This window comes from Centroberyx gerrardi, chromosome 20 (genome assembly GCF_048128805.1).
Source record: "Centroberyx gerrardi isolate f3 chromosome 20, fCenGer3.hap1.cur.20231027, whole genome shotgun sequence".
Lineage (NCBI taxonomy): Eukaryota > Metazoa > Chordata > Actinopteri > Beryciformes > Berycidae > Centroberyx > Centroberyx gerrardi.
In genome coordinates this window covers 9,723,987-9,747,555 of record NC_136016.1, presented here as the reverse complement: position 1 = coordinate 9,747,555, position 23,569 = coordinate 9,723,987, and the positions used below count along the sequence as shown (strand labels likewise).

General features: G+C 43.6%; 2 protein-coding genes across 2 annotated transcripts; both read right to left on the bottom strand.

Annotated features, from left to right (window-relative positions):
- Positions 1-3,418: 3,418 nt before the first annotated feature.
- LOC139915648 (5-hydroxytryptamine receptor 3A-like) lies at positions 3,419-7,682 on the bottom strand. Its single transcript, XM_078290922.1, has 10 exons — positions 7,646-7,682; positions 6,376-6,536; positions 6,033-6,077; positions 5,683-5,792; positions 5,055-5,224; positions 4,743-4,900; positions 4,389-4,599; positions 4,108-4,287; positions 3,768-3,853; positions 3,419-3,649 (listed from the first exon to the last, which is right to left on the bottom strand). The coding sequence occupies exons 1-10, from the start codon at positions 7,680-7,682 to the stop codon at positions 3,419-3,421; spliced, it is 1,389 nt and encodes a 462-aa protein (XP_078147048.1).
- A 6,718-nt stretch (positions 7,683-14,400) lies between these two features.
- LOC139908941 (uncharacterized) lies at positions 14,401-23,010 on the bottom strand. Its single transcript, XM_078290921.1, has 13 exons — positions 22,974-23,010; positions 21,687-21,847; positions 21,436-21,480; positions 21,096-21,205; positions 20,426-20,595; positions 20,132-20,271; positions 19,778-19,988; positions 19,497-19,676; positions 19,204-19,289; positions 18,859-19,085; positions 15,487-15,738; positions 14,955-15,229; positions 14,401-14,756 (listed from the first exon to the last, which is right to left on the bottom strand). The coding sequence occupies exons 1-13, from the start codon at positions 23,008-23,010 to the stop codon at positions 14,401-14,403; spliced, it is 2,250 nt and encodes a 749-aa protein (XP_078147047.1).
- Positions 23,011-23,569: the final 559 nt, after the last annotated feature.

Genomic DNA, 23,569 nt, shown 5'->3' with positions numbered 1-23,569 from the left:
ACTCAATACAATTGCCATCCGCAAGTTGAGGTCATGATGTCAGTGTTTTCAAAAAGCTCCGATTCACCAGTCCACACGAATACACAAAAATGTGTAATTTTTCAAAACACGAGTTTAGAAAAATCTCCATCCTGGAAGGCGTTTTCCAAAAGTTCTGTTTTCAGTGACCTAAAACGCCGTTTTCGTGTAGATGGGAGGCCAAAATGCAGTGAAAATACTACGTTTTCAAAAATATCCATATACGTGTGGACAGGGCCTCAGAGACGCTGTCACTGGGTTTTATACCGTCGTCATCATTGCTTTCTTCAGCAGAACCTTTTTGTAATTTCAAAATCCAATCTGTTGCTTGAACAAAATCCTCAAACTCAGCTCATTTGGGCTTGAACCAACTACCGTAAATCCTCTAATAGTGCCCTGTAGTCAATTAAAAGCCGGGTCTCCGATAATGGCCGGGGCCGTGGTCGACACGAACAAATAAAGGCCGGCCTCAAATACAGGCCGGGGAAAAAAACAAAGGAAAGAAGACTAGGTCAAAACCTAGTATATGGCTGGACTCAAATATGGCTCGTACTAAAATATGAGCAAATATACTTATCAAACAGAGGGAATTAGAAATAAAGGCCTGTCTCTAATATAAGCCTGCTTCCAATAAAGGCCTGGTGCCGTCTGCAGTTGAGGTAAATAAAGGCTTGGGCCAATATTAGAGGATTTACGGTAGACTGGTCCTCTTTTCTTCCTTCCTCTTCTATCAGGGGCAATAATTCTGCATTGATCTCTTTAAATTTGCAGAGAAGCTTACTAAACACAAACAGTGTTTCTTCCTTGTCTTCTTTAAGACTTTCTCTATTTCCTTCTTTTTCAGGGTAAGCTGAGCCAATTCACCTTTAAAGCAATATTCCACTTAGTTTTAACATGGGGGTTGTTTGGCAATTGACCGCCATGAAAACCATAATATAAACTAATCACCAAGATTGGATGCAGCTGGGACAAGTTTGTAGTGTTACTTCCAATTCATTTGAATGAGGCCACGGAAATAACCTGATAACTGACATTTAACACGTTTGTGAACAGATTCAACAACAGATCCCGCTACTGTGATTTTCAACTGACGTTTGGCCGTATTTTTTTAGAACATAATTTTGCCAAATAGCTTTTTTATTGATAGAAGAGAACATAGCGGAGGGATGCATGTCTCTGCTATGTTCTTGTGGTGGAGGAATATGCCTATGGTCAAATTATATTTATGTTTACAAACTTAGCTAGCAAATATCAGCTAGCTAGCTTTAGGCTAGCTATAAATAGCTAATCAAACTACAGAAGTTGGATATCTTCCTATCTTGAATATCAATCACACTTCCTTGTCCTTGCAACCTCCACCAGTGGTTTGGTAACGAGGAGAGCTGTCCCCTCTGCAGCGCCCCCAATGCAAGTCTCCAACACATGCTGTCAGGCTGCAAGACCGCGCTGTCCCAAGGGCGGTATAGATGGCGGCACGACCAGGTCCTGAAGAAGCTGGCAGAAGTGTTGGAGGTTAGCAGACAGGATGCGAACAGAAGCATGGCACCACCACCAGAGCACCACATCCAGTTCATCAGGCAGGGAGGGAGTGCCGAAGGAGCCAGACCGAGAGCCCCAACCCGCCTCCTCTCCTCTGGCAAGGAGTGGAACATGAGGGTTGACCTCGGCAGGCAGCTACAGTGTAGGGAGGCTGGCTGGACGTCCATCATCTGCCCTGTCGAGGTAGGGTGCAGAGGCTTAGTCGGTACATTGACAACACGCCTCCTCAGGGACACAGGAATCACAGGAGACAAGTTGCGGAATGCGACAAGAGAGCTGGCAGAGGAAGCAGAGAAGCTTCCGGCTTCTGGAACAGCTTCTGGCTGTGGCTCAGGAGGAAGGATAGGAGTTGGGGAACAATCAACTGACCTGAAGGCCAGCTGTAGGGAATGGCAGGGAGATGTCCCTGCCTGGTCTGTGCATCTCCAAATGACAAACATGATGTGCACACATCAGGCACATTAGAGATCAAATTAGATCAATTTCTATACATTGACCAACTTTTGATTTTTTGCCTCTATGGGAAACACTGCATCTCGCAGTCAAAGACATCCTCTGGAGGCCATCTCACGAAGCGTATGATCTCACAAATGACTGACTGACCTGAATTTGCCTTGTGTCTCCTTAATCCCCCTTCTAACAGTGTACAGCAACAACGCACATATAGCAAGTTTGTTCTCAAAGTGAAGAATTTCATTAGAGAGGAAGTTTGATCAAGTAAAATGATGGGAAATGTAAGAGGGCATTGTTTAAGTTTTTTTTATTCTTTATTTCCACAGCAGAAAGCGTCCGATACATATCCAAGCCAGTATGTAGAACAGTTCATAGGACACTCATTCCATTAAATGAATACATTATGTTGGCTATATGCATATGTATATGTATATGTGCAATTTTCTTTCGTTTGTTTTTCATTTGCTGGATGGAAAGAAAATGAATTCTCCATAAAGTGCCCCAACGCAGCATCATGCTGCGCATAGAGAATGACAAACAAGAAAGCTTAAAACAAACAAAAAACTTTTATGAATTCAAAAGCCATTAATAACACTGCATTGCAACAGTTCAACAATCTTAAAGGAACTTCATACAGTTCCTACAGGAATCTAAGGAACCTGTGAGAATATTTGCATATATATACCAGCATGCTTCATTTTTAATGTTTTGGCTATTTTTATGACTACATGTTTTTAATAGGAGCCCTTTGTATGTAAGGATTGTGCATATTACATATTAAAGACACATTAATGTAGGACTAGATATCAGTATACTAGAAGTTAACAATACAGTCAGTGTCAAAATATTGGATATTTCAAGTAATTGATCTGTTTCACTGTAATAACAGATGTGTATATTTGCAATACTACTGAAAGACTAAAATAGGATTAAGGCTATAGGTTCCTAAACAATTTTGCTTTCAAAATCCCATATTTTTTCCAGACCTTAATTTCTTAACTGGTTTCAAGATTTTTTCCAGTGTTCTATATGATTTATGCTGACAGTCATGTTTCCCAGCCCCTATTAGCTATGCCTGTGAACCGTTTTTTCCATACTGCAACATTTCAAGACCTAGAAATTACTCAATTCTTTTTGCATATGCTTCACCAAATTCTTTTTGTATACATGGATTTGAAGACCTGTGTAGTGATATATCTGAACAGCCATGTGCTCTTTTCCTCATCAATGTTGCTAAGGTCAGTGCACCTATGCTTTTTAGAGTGCAATTCTTCCAGTGGAACAAGATGCAAAAAAAACACTGTTCCAGCCCTGAGTCACATCAGAATAAATAAACAGTAATTCAGTTCAGTTCAATGCTGTTGCAAAGCTTTTAAATCATGCTTTTTTCATTATCTAGCTAACATCTTTATGCAGGACTCCATTTTCTAAAGATGATGGCTAAAAACACAGTGGCTGCTGTGGCATAGAAAATGAAGAAAGCTGTGTTGATTCTTTTGGCCACTCTGGTCCAGTAGCCGGGCTTCCCTCCTTCCTCCTTGCTGCTGAGGAGCAGAGCCAGGCTTTTCTGCAGCTCCCTCAGCTCCTCGGAGAGACTTTCCAAGCCATGGGACTCTCCTGTCAGTTTGCTGCTACTACCCTGCAACAGACATGTGGTAGATTAAGGTTTATGAAGTGGATTATGACCCTGCTAAGATTGCAGTCATTTGACATTGAGCTTTTTGTGAACCAGAATTGAAGTGCAACCCCGTCCTAACCTCTTTGGCCACCGACAGCAGTTCGGACGGTGTGTCGCCACCAGACACATCGCACAGGCATGAACAGCGAGTCCATTTATTCCCTTCTGAAAGGATAGGTTTGACATAAGGATGATTATACCATATTCAAAATAATATGATTCACCGTTATGTATTATAAGTGTGCATGTGACAGAAAATAACTGAAGGTAGTCATTATGATAGAAATAAAAATAATGGAGTGGCCTCTTGGCCTCTGCACAAATTGACCTGATAACTGTCTGGAAGATTACTGTCTTTTTGTGGTCTGGCACATCAATATATGAGCGTTCCTCTTTTTCTTTGTTATAGTGGGTCTCACCTCTGTCCCATTTATGGGAGTTGCCCCTGTCCTGTTTGTCTCCACAGTCCTCGCTCAGGCTGCAGCCAGCGTCTGCCTCCTTCTCCTGGGATGGAGAGTCTTTCCCTATCAGATACATCACCAAGATCGTCTCCAGGACACTCAGCAGCATCAGAGAAAAAATCCCAATGCAGTAGGTCGCTGTGAAGAGCAAGCAGTATCATTAATACAGACAAATAATACTCTCTGTATCAGTATGTACTGTTCCTGTTCATATGAACGACTGAGTCGGAGCTCTTTACCTATAAGTGGAATCCTGTTGGACGTAGCGGGAAGAATGTCGTTGAGGATGAGCTGCATCACCGTGACAGCAAGCAGCACGGTGACTTTGAAGCCCAGCTTCTCCCCCCCGCTGTCTGAGAGGAGGAAGGAGGCCAAGTCCAGAAACAGGAAGAACAGGATGGGCAACAGGAAGTTGACGATGTAGAGGACGGGTCTCCTCTTCATGGTGAACTAGGAGGAGAAGGTCAAGGGTCAGGCTGGATGGACTTCAGGCGGGTTTGACGAATTCAACCAAAGCAACTGTTTAGCATTTGTGTTGGAAAAAACAACTAATCTGCACTAATCTGCTCATGTGTCCATCTTGTAATGCGTACAGTGTATTTGATGCTGCCATGACCTTCTGAGCTGCTGCTATTGAAAGGGTCGACTGTCAGGCTGTCAAACGTCCACTCGTCCTCGCCCTGCATCACCATTTTAGACCACGCTGTAGCCACTTTTGAGTTGGCGAGCGGGCGGAGTTGCAGTTTCTCGACTGAGGCAGGAGAGAAGGAAATAGTGAGGTAACCCAGGGTGCCTGGTGGTGTGTGTGTGACGTAGACAATAAGCCATAAAATTTTTTGCAGCACACGCACATACACACTCACACAGACACGTGCACTTGGACACACAGATTGCCACTCCCTCACCTGAGTGCATGACTGAGCTAAATGTGAGGCTGCAGTTCTGGGTGTCAAAGGGAAAACTGTAGATTTGCATCTTGCAGCTGCTGACCATCACCAGGTCGTTCTTCACATAGACCTCCCCATTGCTGTAAATGGAGAGATAGGGACTTGGAGGGGCCTTATCCTTCTCTGTCCTAGAAGGAAACACACACACACACACACATTATGGCAATTATGCTTGCATCAATATATTATGGATGGCTCTTTCTTCATGGAATACTGCATAACTAAATCTACAGTGTGATATGATATGAAATAAATGCATTGAATGCTACATTCAGAAAGTAAACAATATAGTCATTTCCCTCTGTCTACAAAGAGGGTATGGCAAGAGTCTGGTGATGTTTATGGGCTTCAGACTTTTAGAAGTCATTGTACAGTAAGAATACGCTACACAATAAAAATTACTATTTTGTTAAATAGAAACATAATCTGTTTAAATACTTTTTGTACCCTCAAATGGGGGCAACATGTAAAAACTGTTCTGTAGTTATGTTCTGATGTGATTTAAAATATCCTCAAGTTATTGCTGAGACGTGTGTGTGTGTATGTGTGTGCATGTGCATGTGTGCACGCATACATTCACACTTACATCTCAGCAATACTGATGTCTGGCTTCCACAGAAGTTCAATAGGAAGAATAACTTCATCGATTCCACAGAACGCATCCGGCTCCCAGGAGATGTACTCATTATTCCACATCTGCAGAAGACAACCAGAGGAAAATTCCCAACAAATGAAAGCAATTAAAGAAAAAAGTAAATAACAAGAACAATGAGAAAGAGGGGCAATAGGCATGGGGGACTGAGAGAAAAAGAAATGGATGAGATGATGCCATTTTAAAAAAGAAAGACAGTTGAGTTTCCTAACAGGGTGAGAGGTCAGAGATGCATCGTGTTATCATTTGTTTTAAAGAAAGTGAATCACCCTGAGAGAACTCACCATCTCAACCCAAACGTAAGGAACAAATCTCTGGTCTATCTCAATCTGTGAGTAAACAAATATGTGTCAGAATCTTTCAGGCCAGCAAACATGGCAGCACAACCAGCATAATGACCCCCACACAGCAAAATCATCAGTGTGAATTTAACTCTGAGAGAGTGTCCGCACCCACCAGTTAACTAAACACTTTAGAGCCATAGCAGCTCTATGAGTGAACAAACCATTGATACAACTCAAAGTAATTGTCACTGAAAAATCAACACTTACAAAGTGCAGATAAACACACACAGACACACAGATACACTGATAAATGGACATGATTTGAAAGCCGTAAACCACTTACCACATCTAGAATGGCATAGAGCGTGACATGCAGATCTACCACTGTAGGTTGTGTGTGGTTCCTAACGGGCCGTGTCAATGTGTACAGCTCATTACTTTTGGTCAGGTTCAGGTAGTTCAAGACATCCTGGTAACTACAGCCACTCTGAGAGGACACCCCATCTACAGCCAAAAGATCAACACAGTTTCTCTATGGGAGAAAATATTCTTAAAACATCAGTAGAATTAACAGGGAAATGTGACGCTGATTTTCAAGCTCAAAATTTTGCTTTTAAACTACAATTTGCTTGCCACTGTACAGTAATTGCCTTGATGTCAGAGTTATGTGCTCTTTCAGTTGCTTAATGCATTTTTGTCATAAAAAAAAAAGTACGCAACATTAGCCTATCCTACAGACACCCTGCAAATTGTTACCTGCTCTGGGTATGAATCCATGGTTGAAAGTCACTCACTTCTGAAAACCAAAATCCTTTCAAGTAGTGCTGGTTGTGGTCACTGAGAGGCCATTATGAGTTCTAACAGTTTGGGCGTTGGCAGACATGTGAGATGTTCGCTCTATATTAATCCACTGATTGATGGTTAAATGTGAGCATTTTACAGTCCTTTGAGTTTAATTAAGGCTCTCCATTAGAGCTGCTATACCACCAAATGTTGCATGTTGATCAAATCAAGGCCAGCAGCACGCATTTCTACCCAGCTATGGGTTTAAAAGTTTGATTCTGTTCTCCCAAGATGCTTCTAATCTAATGCAATCTAATGGCCCTTGATTGTAAATATAAGCTGTTAAAAGGTCATTTTGAAAAGAAATAATGATAATTTCATATTCATCCGTTGCAATTCTCACTTTTTAAATTTTTGGTATTCGGTATTAATCAGAAACCTCTGAAATACATGTTTGTCAACAAGACATTTACTGCTGACTGTTTCACACTGGAAGTCTTATTGTGGCTACTGATTAGTTTCATCACCATAAACCCTTTCTGCAGGACCCAAACAGCGGCATGCAAATGGGAAAAAAACAGAGCATAGAAACACAGAAAACCATTCCATCTTTCCAGTTTCTTACCCTTAGAGTTTTTAGTAAGACAGTATATAATAAAATGATAAAGAAAAGGCACTGCTGTGTAATTAAGTTAACAAGCCTCAGCATCAGCACTCCTACTCATCACCAGAATGTTTAGGAAAGAAGTTTATCATTCATCCAAACTGCAAGAACGTTCCAGATAACACCTCACACACCATGCAATATACTGAACATTATTATAGCTTACCTGAGAGGAAGAGTAGCAAAAGAAGACCAATACACATTATAACTGCACCTGTGAGTGTGTATGTGTGTAGAGAAGCATGTGAAGTGCAATCTATGTGAGGAGAGAGCAAATGTGTATCTCTGTGTCCTTCCCCTGCTGTCTGACAGTGTTAGTAAGTCTGTTCCAGCAATAATGCCACTTATACACTACAGGAGGGCTGGGCAAATTGAATGACAAACCTTTTTTTTAATCTTATTGGTCAGTGTAACAGGCATTTGAAGTTAGCGGTCACTCCCACAACGGATATCACAGTAATTCTTAATGGCCTGATAGGAGAGGAGGAGGCAGGAGCTGTGTTGGAAAGAGACTGAGGGGCAAACTGGGCTATAATGATGTTTAACAGCATAGTGCCACAGTAGAGAGCAGTAAGTTGAACAGAATAACACACAAAGACAGGTGAGAATGGCACCTCAATATACACTCCATGTGTTCTGGGCAAACAGCAAAGCAACAATCACAATAAATGCAATACACCAAACAACAACTGTTAAGTGCCTTGCTTAACAGCAGGGAAAGAACAACAACACAACTGTGAATACTTTAGTTGACATTTTTCACCCAAATGAACTGTCACACATACAGGTGAACATATATCAGGTGACTGGTAAAGCTTACAAAACTCCAACAATGATATAACATTTTTGTCATCTCTAAATGCTCCATTCTATACACATGAATATTAGAAAAAGTGAGACAGCGATGACGTAGCAAATGAAGAAAGCTGTGTTGATTCTTCTGGCCGCTCTGGTCCAGTAGCCGGTCTTCCCTGCTTCCTGCTTGCTGCTGAGGAGCGGAGCCAGGCTTTTCTGCAGCTCCCTCAGCTCCTCCAGGATCAGCAGTAACACACCAGACTCACCTGACTGTCTGCTGTTACCAACCTGGATTTGGTAGATGAATGTTGAAGTTGATTATTCTCCTGCTTAGACTGATGATACTGTATTTGACACTTATTTTTTGCAACAAGCAGAGGTGTGACCAAGTCAACTTTGCTCAAGTCTTGAGGCACAAGTCTCAAGTCAAGTCCCAAATCTAAATGTATATTACCAAGTCAAGTCCAAGTCATTAATGTCAAGTCTCAAGTCTAAATGTAGAACAGCAAGTCAAGTCAGAACAAATCAAGTCCAGTATCAATTTAATATCTTAAAGAAAACTAAATATCTTTTCAATGCAATATGGTTTTAATAGGATAAAAACTTGGTAAGAGCATCATGAGTTTGATTTCTATAATCAGATTCAACTTCAATAAATTCAATCATTCCATACAAATTCAGAGAACAGAATTTAAATTCAGTCGTTTGGTGGAACAAATCTGATCACTTTTAAGTCATTTACACACAACAACACAAGATCTTTTGTCAAGACTTGACAAGTCATCAAAATACAAAGTCAAAGTCAAGTCCCAAGTCCTCCATCAGATACGTCACCTAGATCGTCTCCAAGAGACTCAGCAGCATCAGAGCAAAAATCACAATGCAGTAGGTCGCTGGGAGGAGGAAAACAAATTAAAAAGACCAAAAAATACACTATTTATCACTACGTACTGTTATGGCTGATATGAATAAGAAATCAGTTAAGCTAAATGTGTGAGTGTGCGTTGTACATATGGGTGGAGTCTTGTTGGACATGGAGGGCAGGATGTCGTTTAAGATGAGCAGCAGGACTGAGATGGCCAGCAGCACGGTGACCTTGAAGCCCAGCTTCTCTCCCCGATGATCTGAGATGAGGAAGGAGGCCAGATCCAGACACAGGAAGAACAGGATGGGCAACAGGAAGCAACTCAAGAGAAAACTGTGCGGCCCAAGACGAGTTGGAGGAAGGGATGAGTCGCACTTCATCAACTGAGGAGTGGAGAGAGGGAGATACGGAGAGAAGCCAGGAAGGCAGGGAGGAAGGAATTGGAGGCTTACTATTGGTGCTTACAAATGAAAGGTCCAAGTTGTTCGAGTTAAGGTGGATAAATCACACATACAAATGTTCAGTCACTCACCAGTGTACATGACAGTGCTGAAGGTGATGCTGCATCGCTGTGTGTCTAAGGGGAACTTGTGGACGTCCACCTTACAGGAGCTGCCACCTTCAGGTCTTCCTTATTGGAAACTGAAAGTGCAGCTTTCTTGATTCTGTATTAAACTCACTTAAACTGTTGAACTTCGGCATATAGTTGACGCGTGACAAAAAAAAAGTCTCTTCACTCCAAGTTCTTTGTTTTACCGTTTACTGAGGATATGCAAATCAAACAAAGGCACAGGACACGCTGATAAAGGCACGGTCAAAAACTAGTTTTGCGTTCTAGCTAAATGTTGTAGTAAATGTTGAGTATTAGCAATAAGTAAATGTTGAGTATTAGTAATATTTATCAAAACATAAATCTATCCAAACAGAATAAGTCAATATAAGAGATACAAAATATAAATAAAATATATTAACGAGAAATGGCTCTTACATAGCCGGCCCCTAATTGACTAGGCTGATAGCATATCAATTACCATACATGTATACCATTCTAGATACTCCAACATTTGCCGTAACTCTCTCTCTGCGCCTACAAAATTAGTGCCGTTGTCAGAGCGAAGGATCAACACCTGACCTCTTCTGCACATGAAGCGACGCAAAGCGTTGACACATGAGTCTGTGTCAAGCAAGTGTGCCACTTCAAGGTGTACTGCTCTTATGGTTAAGCATGTGAAGAGCACACCATATCTTTTAACCACACAGCTTTTTTAGCCACACATCTTTTAGCCACACATCTTTTAACCACACACCTCTTCTGACCTCGAAGGGTCCGAAGTATTTGTGAATCAGGGGTGGTCAGGCAGTAACCAATCTTCACGCAGGTCTGACATTTTTTGTTCACCTGCCTTTGCGTGTAGTCTTTTACAGGTGCTGCATTCAGAGATCATTCGTCGCACTGCTGAGTTGCCTCTTGGTATCCAATACCGCTGCCTCAGTTTGGCAAGGACATGATTTTTTCCAGAGTGCCTGGTTTCTTGGTGTATGCGCTTAAGGATAAGTGAGGCAATCCGATGGTCCTTATGCAAAATGGCAGGGTGCTTGGCCTCCACAGGCATTGCGGATCTGCTTAATCGCCCACCTACTCTCAAGACTCCTTGGTCCAGATAAAGATCTAATTTGAAGATGTGGGTCTTCTTTGTTTCCTCGCTGTAAGGCTGTGATCTCTTGGTCATACATTTGTCTCTGACTGAAACGAATCAGCTCTAACTCTGCCTTGAATAAATCCTCCACAGTAAGCACTTTCTTTTCCAATCTCTGCTTATGTTTGAGAAGGGATTTTGCTTTGATATGATCACTCTCATGCTGGCAAATGGTCTGCTGGAATTCCTTTCTTTTCTGACTCGTGAAGCAAGATCTCTTTCAAGCGTAGGAACTATGCTGCAGCCATTTGCAGTTTGTACCAACTGGAGTCAACGAGTTGACTTACTGCACCTCTTCTTTCTCTCAACATCCTCCTCTGTTACATGGGTAGGCTGCACTCTGTCTTTAACAAGAAGTCTGGCCCTTGAATCCAGTTTTTACTCTGTAGAAACTTCTCTGCTGTGAAACCTCTTGAGGCTTGATCTGCTGGGTTGATGCTCGTGTTCACATACTTCCACTGGGTGGGCTCTGTAGCTTCTCGGATGTATGAGACTCGATTGGGCACAAATGTCATGAAACGACCGGCATCTTTTTCAATGCATCTCAGGACTGTGACACTGAGCACGTTTACATGGACTGCAATATTCCGATAGTAACCCGATTAAGACAATACTCTGAATAAGACACTGCCATGTAAACAGCATTTTCTGATTACCTTAACCCGAATAAGGTCATAGTCAGAGTAAGCGATTTTAGTCGCATTATTGATGTCCATTGTAGACATGTATACACCTTAATCGCACTATGACGTGCTATCAGAGTTTTCGCAGCATTTTGCGACACGTATGGCAATCCAACTGCTTGACGATGCATGCCTTAGCTTCCAGCGAGTGTTGCGCAACTTGTTTACAGAAGAAAACATGACTGCCACCGGTAAAAAGAAGTCCCAACATTTTGTCCCGACCACGGTAGCAACATGACAGAAAGGGTTTCAGGTTCAATTCTGGAGGGAAACTCGGACGTAGGATGTAGGGACGTAATGCGGGTGTGCGTCTTCAGTCATTAATCGGACTATGCTCTGTAGCATGTAAATGGGAATATGAATGGAATATTCTATAAGCAACTCATGTAAACACCTTAATCGAAATATTGTCTTATTTAGAATAAAGTCAATAGTCGGATTATTGCAGTCCATGTAAACGTAGTCAATGGCGGTCCAGAAAATAGACTCCTCCAGCTGTACCTGTAGCTCTTGTTTTAACTTTTTGGGTTTTTTTACTCCTACCACTGCAGCTGTCAACTCCATCCTGGGAATCGTAATCTGAGTGGTGCAACCTTGATTTAGCCATTAGGAAGGTTGAATGTTTCTGACTTTGTTCATTTGTCAACAGGAGGTAAGACTAGCATCTGAAAAGTGGTGTTATTGATTGTGGCTCCAAATCCTGCTGGCTTGACACATCTGTTGACACTGAAGGATGAGAGTTGTTGCAGGTCTGTCATCCATTTTTGCCATCTCTGCTTTTGGGGAAATTTCATTATCCCATCCTCTTCTGCAGAGGTCTCTCAAGATAAGTTTTAGTGGCAAGATGAATAGTGACACGAACCCCAGAGGGTCGTAGACAGAACTGACAACTGATAAGATTCACCTTCTGGTGCATGGTCTCTCTTGCACCTGTATCTTAAACTTGAACTTGTCTGAGTCTGTGCACCGCCAGATGCACAGTGCTCTCTGAACCGGTAGCTGATCATGGCATAAGTCTAAATCCTTTACTTCTGAGGCTTGTTCTTCTTTGGGGATTGACAACAACAAGACTCTACTGTTGCTAATCCACTTGGTTAAATGGAATCGTCCACTGGAGCACAAAGTCGTGAGGTCCTTGGCAAGAGCAACAGCAAGATTGTCTGTAGCTACAGATTTCAAAAAGTCGTCCACATAGAAATTGTTGAGCATTGTTTCTGCGGCCTCTGTTGCAGTCTTACTCTTTCCATTTTCAGCAGTTTGTCTCATGGCATAAGACACACAGCTGGAGGAGGATGTTGCTCCAAACAAGTGTACATACATGCGGTACTCTTCTGGATCTTGCCTTAGATTACCATCCAGCCACCAAAGGAAACACAACAGGTCTGTGTCCTCATCAGGTATTCTGACTTGATAAAACATGGACTCGATGTCAGCCATCATGGCAACTTGTTGTTCCCGGAACCTTGTCAGAACTCACAACCCTTAACTTCCTCTTTTTCAGCTGGTGTACGCCATGGTGAGGTATAAACCAAACTTTCCCATCAGTGTGCTCTAACTGCTCCTTGGGTATTTTGGCTGCATAGCCCTTCTCGAGTATGCCTCTCATGAATACTCCTGGTGAAGGTCGGGATCTTTGTGGAGCTTTCTTTTGAGGTTAGTAAGGCATTGTTCTGCCACGCAATTGTTGTTTGCCATCTTCACCTCTCTATCTCTCAGAGGCAATCCAATGCAGTAGTGACCATCCACAAGTTTTGTTGACTCTGACACCAATTGCATGAATTGGTGATCTTCATGTGACATCTCTGTCTTTTCATCGCACCGTTTTTTCTGGAAAGTCAGCATTGTATTGTTGGATCCATAAGTCCTCCATGTCAGATACTGAGATTCGATTCACTGTGTGACTCTGTAGTCCAGTGTTATCTGAGCTGACACCTCTTACGATTGGTCCATTGATGACCCAGCCTAGGGCGGTCTTCACAGCATATGGGCCATCATATGGCTGTTACCCCAGCTGGATTTTCCATCTACCGGCAGGACAGAACTACAGAGTCAGGTAAACACAGAGGCGGTGGGATCTGCATTATGGTTAATTCTCGCTGGAGTTCGGATATAGCAGTGCTCACAAAACACTGCTCACCAGACCTGGAGCTCTTAACTATAAAAGTCCGTCCCTTCTACCTCCCTCGGGAATTCAGCTCCGCCATAATCACAGCAGTCTACATCCCCCCGCAGGCGGATAAAACTCTAGCGCTAGAGAACCTTTATGGAGTAATCAATGGACTGGAGAACGCTCACCCTGAGGCAGCTTCTATTGTTGTTGGCGACTTCAATAGGGTTAATATGAGGAAAGTTTTGCCTAAATATCACCAGCATATTAACTTTCCTACCCGTGGTGATCAGACCCTGGACCATTGTTATTCTCAACTACGGGACAGCTACAAACCCCTCCCCCGCCCTGCCTTTGGAAAGGCAGATCACACTTCCATTCTTCTCCTCCCAACCTACAGACAACGACTAAAACAGGGAAAACCGTTTTTTCGGGCAGTTCAACGCTGGAGAGAGGAATCCATTGCCACTCTCCAGGGCTGTTTTGAAACCACAGACTGGCAGATGTTCTGTGTTGCAGCTGATGGGGACATTGATGAATACACAGACGCTGTCTCAGCCTACATCTCCAAGTGCATTGATGACGTCGTCCCGAAAGTCAATGTTAGGACTTTCCCCAACCAAAAGCCCTGGATTAATGGTGATGTCCGTGCTAAACTCAGAGCACGGTCCTCTGCCTATAGCTCTGGGGACCTGGAGGCCTTGAGGAAGTCCAGATACGACCTACGGAAAGCCATCAGAGATGCCAAAAGAGCCTACAGAGACAAGTTGGAGTCTAACTAGACTGGAATGCAGGACTGGAGGCCGGAGACCGGAGAGCAGGACCAGAAACCAGAAACTGGAGTGCAGGACTGGCACTGGTGTTACAGGAATCACTGGGGACACTGGAGACACCGTAGACACAGGAGACACAGGAATTGTCGGTGTCACTGGAGTCGATGGTGTCATCAGAGTCACTGGAGTCGTCGGTGTCACTGGAATCACTAGAGTCACTGGAACCACTAGAGTCACTGGAGTTGACCAGAGACTGGAATACAGGACGGGAGTCCTGCAGTGGCCGTCGGCGGAGATGGCCGGCGGGGAATGGTAGGGCGTCGGCAAATGCGGCCGACGGTTGGGAATCTGGCATGGCTGGAGGAGCCAGAGGAACAGGAGGCTGCTGGAGCACAGCCACAGGAGACTGCAGCAGAACAGGTACTGAAGACTGCGGCAACTCAGGCTCAGCGGATTGCTGCAACACAGGAACAGAAGACTTTAACAGCTCAGAAACAGAAGGCTTTAGCAGCGCAGGAACAGGAGACCACCGCAGCTCCAGGACCGGGCGCTTACGCGGCGCAGGGACAGGAGACCGCCACAGCTCGGGGACCGGGAGTTTCCGCGGCGCAGGGACAGGAGACCGCCGCAGCTTGGGGACAGGGAGCTTTAGCGGAGCAGGAACAGGAGACCGCCACAGCTCGGGGACCGGGAGTTTCCGCGGCGCAGGGACAGGAGACCGCCGCAGCTTGGGGACAGGGAGCTTTAGCGGAGCAGGAACAGACTGGACCTCAGTAGTGCTGCTGAGCAGCAGAGACTCCGTGTTGCTGGGCAGCGGAGACTCTGTGGCGCTAGGCAGCGGAGACTCTGTGGCGCTGGGCTGCTGAGAGAGCCAGTGGCGTCGGGAGCCATCGGGACCTCACCTCCTCTTGGAGACTCTGCAGTTCCCCGTGAAAATGGCAAGGCGAGTCCCTTCATAGGGTGACCGCTGGACGTCAGGGTGACTCCACAGCTGATCCATATTAGTCTCATGGGGTTCAGGAAATGCAGAATCAGGACAGGCAGGTTCAGGACAGGCAGACTGCAGGCTCATGACGCCGAGCCTAACCGACTGGAGTGGAGGCTGGTTGCGAGAAGTCCGAGGTGCAGGCTGAAGGCTAGCAGACCCAAGGCTAGCAGACTGGGAGACAGGCTGGTAACTAGCAGGCCCAAAGCTAGCAAACTGGGAGACAGGCTGGTGGCTAGCAGGCCCGAAGCTAGCAAACTGGGAGACAGGCTGGTGGCTAGCAGGCCCAAAGCTAGCAAACTGGGAGACGGGCTGAAGGCTAGCTGGCCGGTTGCTAGCACGCCGGGAAGCAGGCTGATACACAGGGCGAGATGCAGGCTGGAAGCTAGCTGGTCGGTCGCTAGCAGACAAGGCTGCTAGACGGGCAAGGTAAGCAGGCAGGGAAAGGGGCGGAAACCCCCCAGAGCTTTCCTCCACAGCCGGGAGACGAGAGGGTTGGGGCTTGAGTGCGCTGGGGATTGAGAGTGCAGGGGAGACAGACAAGCAGGCAGGGAAAGGGGCTGAAACCCCCCGGGGCTTTCTTCCACTGCACCGGGACAAGAGAGGGTTGGCTGTGTCCACTGGGTTCATGACTGGCCGGATCATACTGTTACGGCTAGGCAAGTGAACCCAAGTGCAGACACAGAGACAAGAGGCAATGAGCACAGTTCAAAAGACAGTTTATTTACTGGGCTGGTAGCTGGAAGCTACCAGGAATCATGACAGTTGTGGAAGGCGACAAGAGAGCTGGCAGAGGAAGCGGAGAAGAACAGCTTCTGGCTGTGGCTCAGGAGGAAGGATAGGAGTTGGGGAACAACTTCAACTTCAACTTCAACTTCAACTTCAACTTTATTGTCCTCGAGGGGAAATTTGTCTTGCAGCCAGATAAAAACATAGAACACACAGAGACATAGGCACACGGACTCAGATACAAAAAACATGATAAAATACATGAATACATCACGTGACAACAGGAAACCTAGAGTATGTTTAGCCCTCGCTAAAACCATCATCAGCCCCCAGTAGTTAAATGGGAAACTAATCATCAGCTGGATCATCATGAGCATTTAACAGTTTGGTGGCCTGAGAAATAAAATAATTATTCAACCTGTTAGACCTGGCCTTTGGTAGTCTAAATCTCCGTCCGGAGGGTAGGAGCTCGAATTCTCCATACAGAGGATGAAGAGGACACTGTAAAGGCCCTGACACACCAGGCCGACGGTCGGCCATCGGGCAATGTCGGGCCGTCGGTAAGCGTCGGTGTCCCTAGTTTTTGCGGTGTGTCCCGCACCGTCGGCACTAGTCGGACCCTGTCGGCGTCTTTTCGGCCGATTGAGCATGTTGAATTGGCGTCGGAGCCGTCGGTGAGAGAGATTACTCTGATTGGTAGTTCGTGTTTTGCCTCTGGATGATTGGACTGATAAATTCCTTCAACATGTGGAACTGAACAGGAAAGAGCCGAGCGAAATTTTTAAAATCAGAGGTTTCATTTATCTCCAGCTCTCGACACAGGTTCGGGAAAGCCCCTTGAGCCTGTCTGGAGTAACGTTATTCATGATTTCACCCATTTAGTGCGGTTTCTCCTTATTTTTCGCCTCCGCCTCTTCCTTTCTTCTTCCACAACCAAAAGACCAAGGGCTGACAACGCCAGTGCCATTTGTAACTTCTTATCAGACATATGGTTATTTCCCCTCACGCAGGCGCAGAACGTACGTGCTAGTTGGCCATCGGCTGTAGTCTTTGCGGTGTGTTCAAGTGCAACTTTTTGGACCAGACGCAGGCGACGTGAGGCGACGCAACAGTCGGCCTTCGTCGCCGCTGGTTCTTTGAAGTCGGTTTGGTGTGTCAGGGCCTTAAAATATCTCGAGCCTTAGAAGTTGCAATCAACAATCAACTGACCCGAAGGCCAACTGTAGGGAATGGCAGGGAGATGTCCCTGCCTGGTCTGTGCATCTCCAAATGACAAACATGATGTGCACACATCAGGCGCATTAGAGATCAAATTAGATCAATTTCTATACATTGACCAACTTTTGATTTTTTGCCTCTATGGGAAACACTGCATCTCGCAGTCAAAGACATCCTCTGGAGGCCATCTCACGAAGCGTATGATCTCACAAAGTGACAGATGACTGACTGACTGGCCTGAATTTGCCTTGTGTCTCATTACTCCCTCTTCTAACAGCATACAACAACACACATATAGCAAGTTTGTTCTCAAAGTGAAGAATTTCATTAGAGAGGAAGTTTGATCAAGTAAAATGATGGGAAATGTAAGAGGGCATTGTTTTTGTTTTTTTTATTCTTTATTTCCACAGCAGAAAGCATCCGATACATATCCAAGCCAATATGTCGAACAGTTCATAGGACACTCATTCCATTAAATGAATACATTATGTTGGCTATATGCATATGTATATGTATATGTGCAATTTTCTTTCGTTTGTTTTTCATTTGCTGGATGGAAAGAAAATGAATTCTCCATAAAGTGCCCCAACGCAGCATCATCTGCGCATAGAGAATGACAAACAAGAAAGCTTAAAACAAACAAAAAACTTTTATGAATTCAAAAGCCATTAATAACACTGCATTGGAACAGTTCCTCCCATACCTGAAGGAAATCTTAAAGGAACTTCATACGGTTCCTACACGAATCTAAGGAACCTGTGAGAACATTTGCATATATATACCAGCATGCTTCATTTTGATGGCTATTTTTATGACTACATGTGTTTAATAGGAGCCCTTCTTTGTATGTAAGGATTGTGCATATTACATATTAAAGACACATTAATGTAGGACTAGATATCAGTGTACTAGAAGTTAACAATACAGTCAGTGTCAAAATATTGGATATTTCAAGTAATTGATCTGTTTCACTGTAATAACAGATGTGTATATTTGCAATACTACTGAAAGACTAAAATAGGATTAAGGCAATAGGTTCCTAAACAATTTTGCTTTCAAAATCCCATATTTTTTCCAGACCTTAATTTCTTAACTGGTTTCAAGAATTTTTCCAGTGTTCTATATGATTTATGCTGACAGTCATGTTTCCCAGCCCCTATTAGCTACGCCTGTAAACCGTTTTTTCCATACTGCAACATTTCAAGACCTAGAAATTACTCAATTCTTTTTGCATATGCTTCACCAAATTCTTTTTGTATACATGGATTTGAAGACCTGTGTAGTGATATATCTGAACAGCCATGTGCTCTTTTCCTCATCAGTGTTGCTAAGGTCAGTGCAGCTATGCTTTTTAGAGTGCAATTCTTCCAGTGGAACAAGATGCAAAAAAAAGAAAAAAAAAGAAAAAAAAAACGCTGTTCCAGCCCTGAGTCACATCAGAATAAATGAACAGTAATTCAGTTCAATTCAATGCTGTTGCAAAGCTTTTAAATCATGCTTTTTTCATTATCTAGCTAACATCTTTACGCAGGACTCCATGTTCTAAAGATGATGGCTAAAAACACAGTGGCTGCTGTGGCATAGAAAATGAAGAAAGCTGTGTTGATTCTTTTGGCCACTCTGGTCCAGTAGCCGGGCTTCCCTCCTTCCTCCTTGCTGCTGAGGAGCAGAGCCAGGCTTTTCTGCAGCTCCCTCAGCTCCTCGGAGAGACTTTCCAAGCCATGGGACTCTCCTGTCAGTTTGCTGCTACTACCCTGCAACAGACATGTGGTAGATTAAGGTTTATGAAGTGGATTATGACCCTGCTAAGATTGCAGTCATTTGACTTTGAGCTTTTTGTGAACCAGAATTGAAGTGCAACCCCGTCCTAACCTCTTTGGCCACCGACAGCAGTTCGGACGGTGTGTCGCCACCAGACACATCGCACAGGCATGAACAGCGAGTCCATTTATTTCCTTCTGAAAGGATAGGTTTGACATAAGGATGATTATACCATATTCAAAATAATATGATTCACCGTTATGTATTATAAGTGTGCATGTGACAGAAAATAACTGAAGGTAGTCATTATGACCTGATAACTGTCTGGAAGATTACTGTCTTTTTGTGGTCTGGCACATCAATATATGAGTGTTCCTCTTTTTCTTTGTTATAGTGGGTCTCACCTCTGTCACATTTATGGGAGTTGCCCCTGTCCTGTTTGTCTCCACAGTCCTCGCTCAGGCTGCAGCCAGCATCTGCCTCCTTCTCCTGGGATGGAGAGTCTTTCCCTATCAGATACATCACCAAGATCGTCTCCAGGACACTCAGCAGCATCAGAGAAAAAATCCCAATGCAGTAGGTTGCTGTGAAGAGCAAGCAGTATCATTAATACAGACAAATAATACTCTCTGTATCAGTATGTACTGTTCCTGTTCATATGAACGGCCGAGTCGGAGCTCTTTACCTATAAGTGGAATCCTGTTGGACGTAGCGGGCAGAATGTCGTTGAGGATGAGCTGCAGCACCGTGACAGCAAGCAGCACGGTGACCTTGAAGCCCAGCTTCTCCCCCCCGCTGTCTGAGAGGAGGAAGGAGGCCAAGTCCAGAAACAGGAAGAACAGGATGGGCAACAGGAAGTTGACGATGTAGAGGACGGGTCTCCTCTTCATGGTGAACTAGGAGGAGAAGGTCAAGGGTCAGGCTGGATGGACTTCAGGCGGGTTTGACAAATTCAGCCAAAGCAACTGTTTAGCATTTGTGTTGGAAAAAACAACTAATCTGCACTAATCTGCTCATGTGTCCATCTTGTAATGCGTACAGTGTATTTGATGCTGCCATGACCTTCTGAGCCGCTGCTACTGAAAGGGTCGACTGTCAGGCTGACTAACATCCACTCGTCCTCGCCCTGAATTTTATACCACTCTTTATCCAACTGTGAGTGGAGCTGCAGTTCATCGACTGAGGCAGGAGAGAAGGAAATAGTGAGGTAACCCAGGGTGCCTGGTGGTGTGTGTGTGACGTAGACAATAAGCCATAAAAATTGTTGCAGCACACGCACATACACACTCACACAGACAGGCGCACTTGGACACAAAGATTGCCACTCCCTCACCTGGGTACATGACTGAGCTAAATGTGAGGTCACAGTTCTGGGTGTCAAAGGGAAAACTGTAGATTTTCATCTTGCAGCGGCTGACCATCACCAGGTCGTTCTTCATAAGGACCTCCCCATTGTTGCGAATGGAGAGATATAGACTTGGAGAGGTCTTATCCTTCTCTGTCCTAGAAGAAAAAACACGCACACACACACACACACACAGACACACATTATGGCAATTTGCTTGTATCAGTATATTATGGATGGCTCTTTCTTTATGGAATACTGCATAACTAAATCTACAGTGTGATATGATATTAAATAAATGCATTGAATGCTACATTCAGAAAGTAAACAATATAGTCATTTCCCTCTGTCTACAAAGAGAGGATATGACAAGAGTCTGGTGATGTTTATGGGCTTCAGACTTTTAGAAGTCATTGTACAGTAAGAATACGCATAATCTGTTTAAATACTTTTTGTACCCTCAAATGGGGGCAACATCAAAACAGTGCTGTTGTTCTCTTCTGATGTGATTTAAAATATCCTCAAGTTATTGCTGAGACTTCGCACGAGTCTGATAGTAACTGCATCATTTCACATCCAAAGTAATAAGAGTGTGTGTGTGTGTGTGTGTATGTGTGTGTGTGTGTATGCATGTGCGCACACATACATTCACACTTACATCTCAGCAATACTGATGTCTGGCGTCCACAGAGCTTCAACAGGAAGAGTAACTCGATTGATTCCACAGAACGCATCCGGCTCCCAGGAGATGTACTCATTCTTCCACATCTGCAGAAGACAACCAGAGGAAAATTCCCAACAAATGAAAGCAATGAAAGAAAAAAGAAAATGATAAAGAGGGACAATAGTCATGGGGGACTGAGAGAAAAAGAAATGGATGAGATGATGCCATTTAAAAAACCAGAAAGACACTTGAGTTTCCTAACAGGGTGAGAGGTCAGAGATGCATCATGTTATCATTTGTTTTAAACAAAGTGAATCACCCTGAGAGAACTCACCATCTCAACCCAGATGTAAGGAACGAATCTCTGGTCTATCTCAATCTGTGAGTAAGCAAATATCAACAAACCATCAATACAACTCAAAGTAATTGTCACTGAAAAATCAACACTTAAAAATTGTTGTGCAGCAAACTATATTCAAGCACAGATAAACATACTAACGCTATACACAACAACACACACTTACACACACAGACACACAGATACACTGACAAATGGACATGATTTGAAAGCCTTAAACCACTTACCACATCTAGAATGGCATAGAGCGTGACATGCAGATTTACCACTGTAGGTTGTGTGTGGTTCCTAACGGGCCGTGTCAGTGTGTACAGCTCATTACTTTTGGTCAGGTTCAGGTAGTTCAAGACATCCTGGTAACTACAGCCACTCTGAGAGGACACCCCATCTACAGCCAAAAGATCAACACAGTTTCTCTATGGGAGAAAATATTCTTAAAACATCAGTAGAATTAACTGGGAAATGTGATGCTGATTTTCCATCTCTAAATTTCGCTTTTAAACTACAATTTGCTTGCCACTGTATTTGCCTTGATGTCAGAGTTATGTGCTCTCTCAGTTACTTAATACATTTTTGTCATAAAAAAAATCTATTTATGTACTAGTCTTCTAAGTACGCAGCATTAACCTATCCTACAGACACCCTGCAAATTGTTACCTGCTCTGGGTATGAATCCATGGTTGAAAGTCACTCACTTCTGAAAACCAAAATCCTTTCAAGTAGTGCTGGTTGTGGTCACTGAGAGGCCATTATGAGTTCTAACAGTTTGGGTGTTGGCAGACATGTGAGATGTTCGCTCTATATTAATCCACTGATTGATGGTTAAATGTGAGCATTTTACAGTCCTTTGAGTTTAATTAAGGCTCTCCATTAGAGCTGCTATACCACCAAATGTTGCATGTTGATCAAATCAAGGCCAGCAGCACGCATTTCTACCCAGCTATGGGTTTAAAATCTTGATTCTGTTCTCCCAAGATGCTTCTAATCTAATGCAATCTAATGGCCCTTGATTGTAAATATAAGCTGTTAAAAGGTCATTTTGAAAAGAAATAATGATAATTTCATATTCATCCGTTGCAATTCTCACTTTTTAAATTTTTGGTATTCAGTATTAATCAGAAACCTCTGAAATACATGTTTGTCAACAAGACATTTACTGCTGACAGTTTCACACTGGAAGTCTTATTGTGGCTACTGATTAGTTTCATCACCACAAACCCTTTCTGCTGGACCCAAACAGCGGCATGCAAATGGGAAAAAAACAGAGCATAGAAACACAGAAAACCATTACATCTTTCCAGTTTCTTACCCTTAGAGTTTTTAGTAAGACAGTATATAATAAAGTGATAAAGAAAAGGCACTGCTGTTTAATTAAGTTAACAAGCCTCAGCATCAGCACTCCTACTCATCACCAGAATGTTTGGGAAAGAAGTTTATCATTCATCCACACTGCAAGAACGTTCCAGATAACACCTCACACACCATGCAATATACTGAACATTATTATAGCTTACCTGAGAGGAAGAGTAGCAAAAGAAGACCAATACACATTATAACTGCACCTGTGAGTGTGTATGTGTGTAGAGCAGCATGTGAAGTGTAATCTACGTGAGGAGAGAGCAAATGTGTATCTCTGTGTCCTTCCCCTGCTGTCTGACAGTGTTAGTAAGTCTGTTGCAGCAATAATGCCACTTATACACTACAGGAGGGCTGGGCAAATTGAACGACAAACCTTTTTTTTTATTTTATTGGTCAGTGTAACAGGCATTTGAAGTTAGCGGTCACTCCCACAACGGATATCACAGTAATTCTTAATGGCCTGATAGGAGAGGAGGAGGCAGGAGCTGTGTTGGAAAGAGACTGAGGGGCAAACTGGGCTATAATGATGTTTAACAGCATAGTGCCACAGTAGAGAGCAGTAAGTTGAACAGAATAACACACAAAGACAGGTGAGAATGGCACCTCAATATACATTCCATGTGTTCTGGGCAAACAGCAAAGCAACAATCACAATAAATGCAATACACCAAACAACAACTGTTAAGTGCCTTGCTTAAGAGCAGGGAAAGAACAACAACACAACTGTGAATACTTTAGTTGACATTTTTCA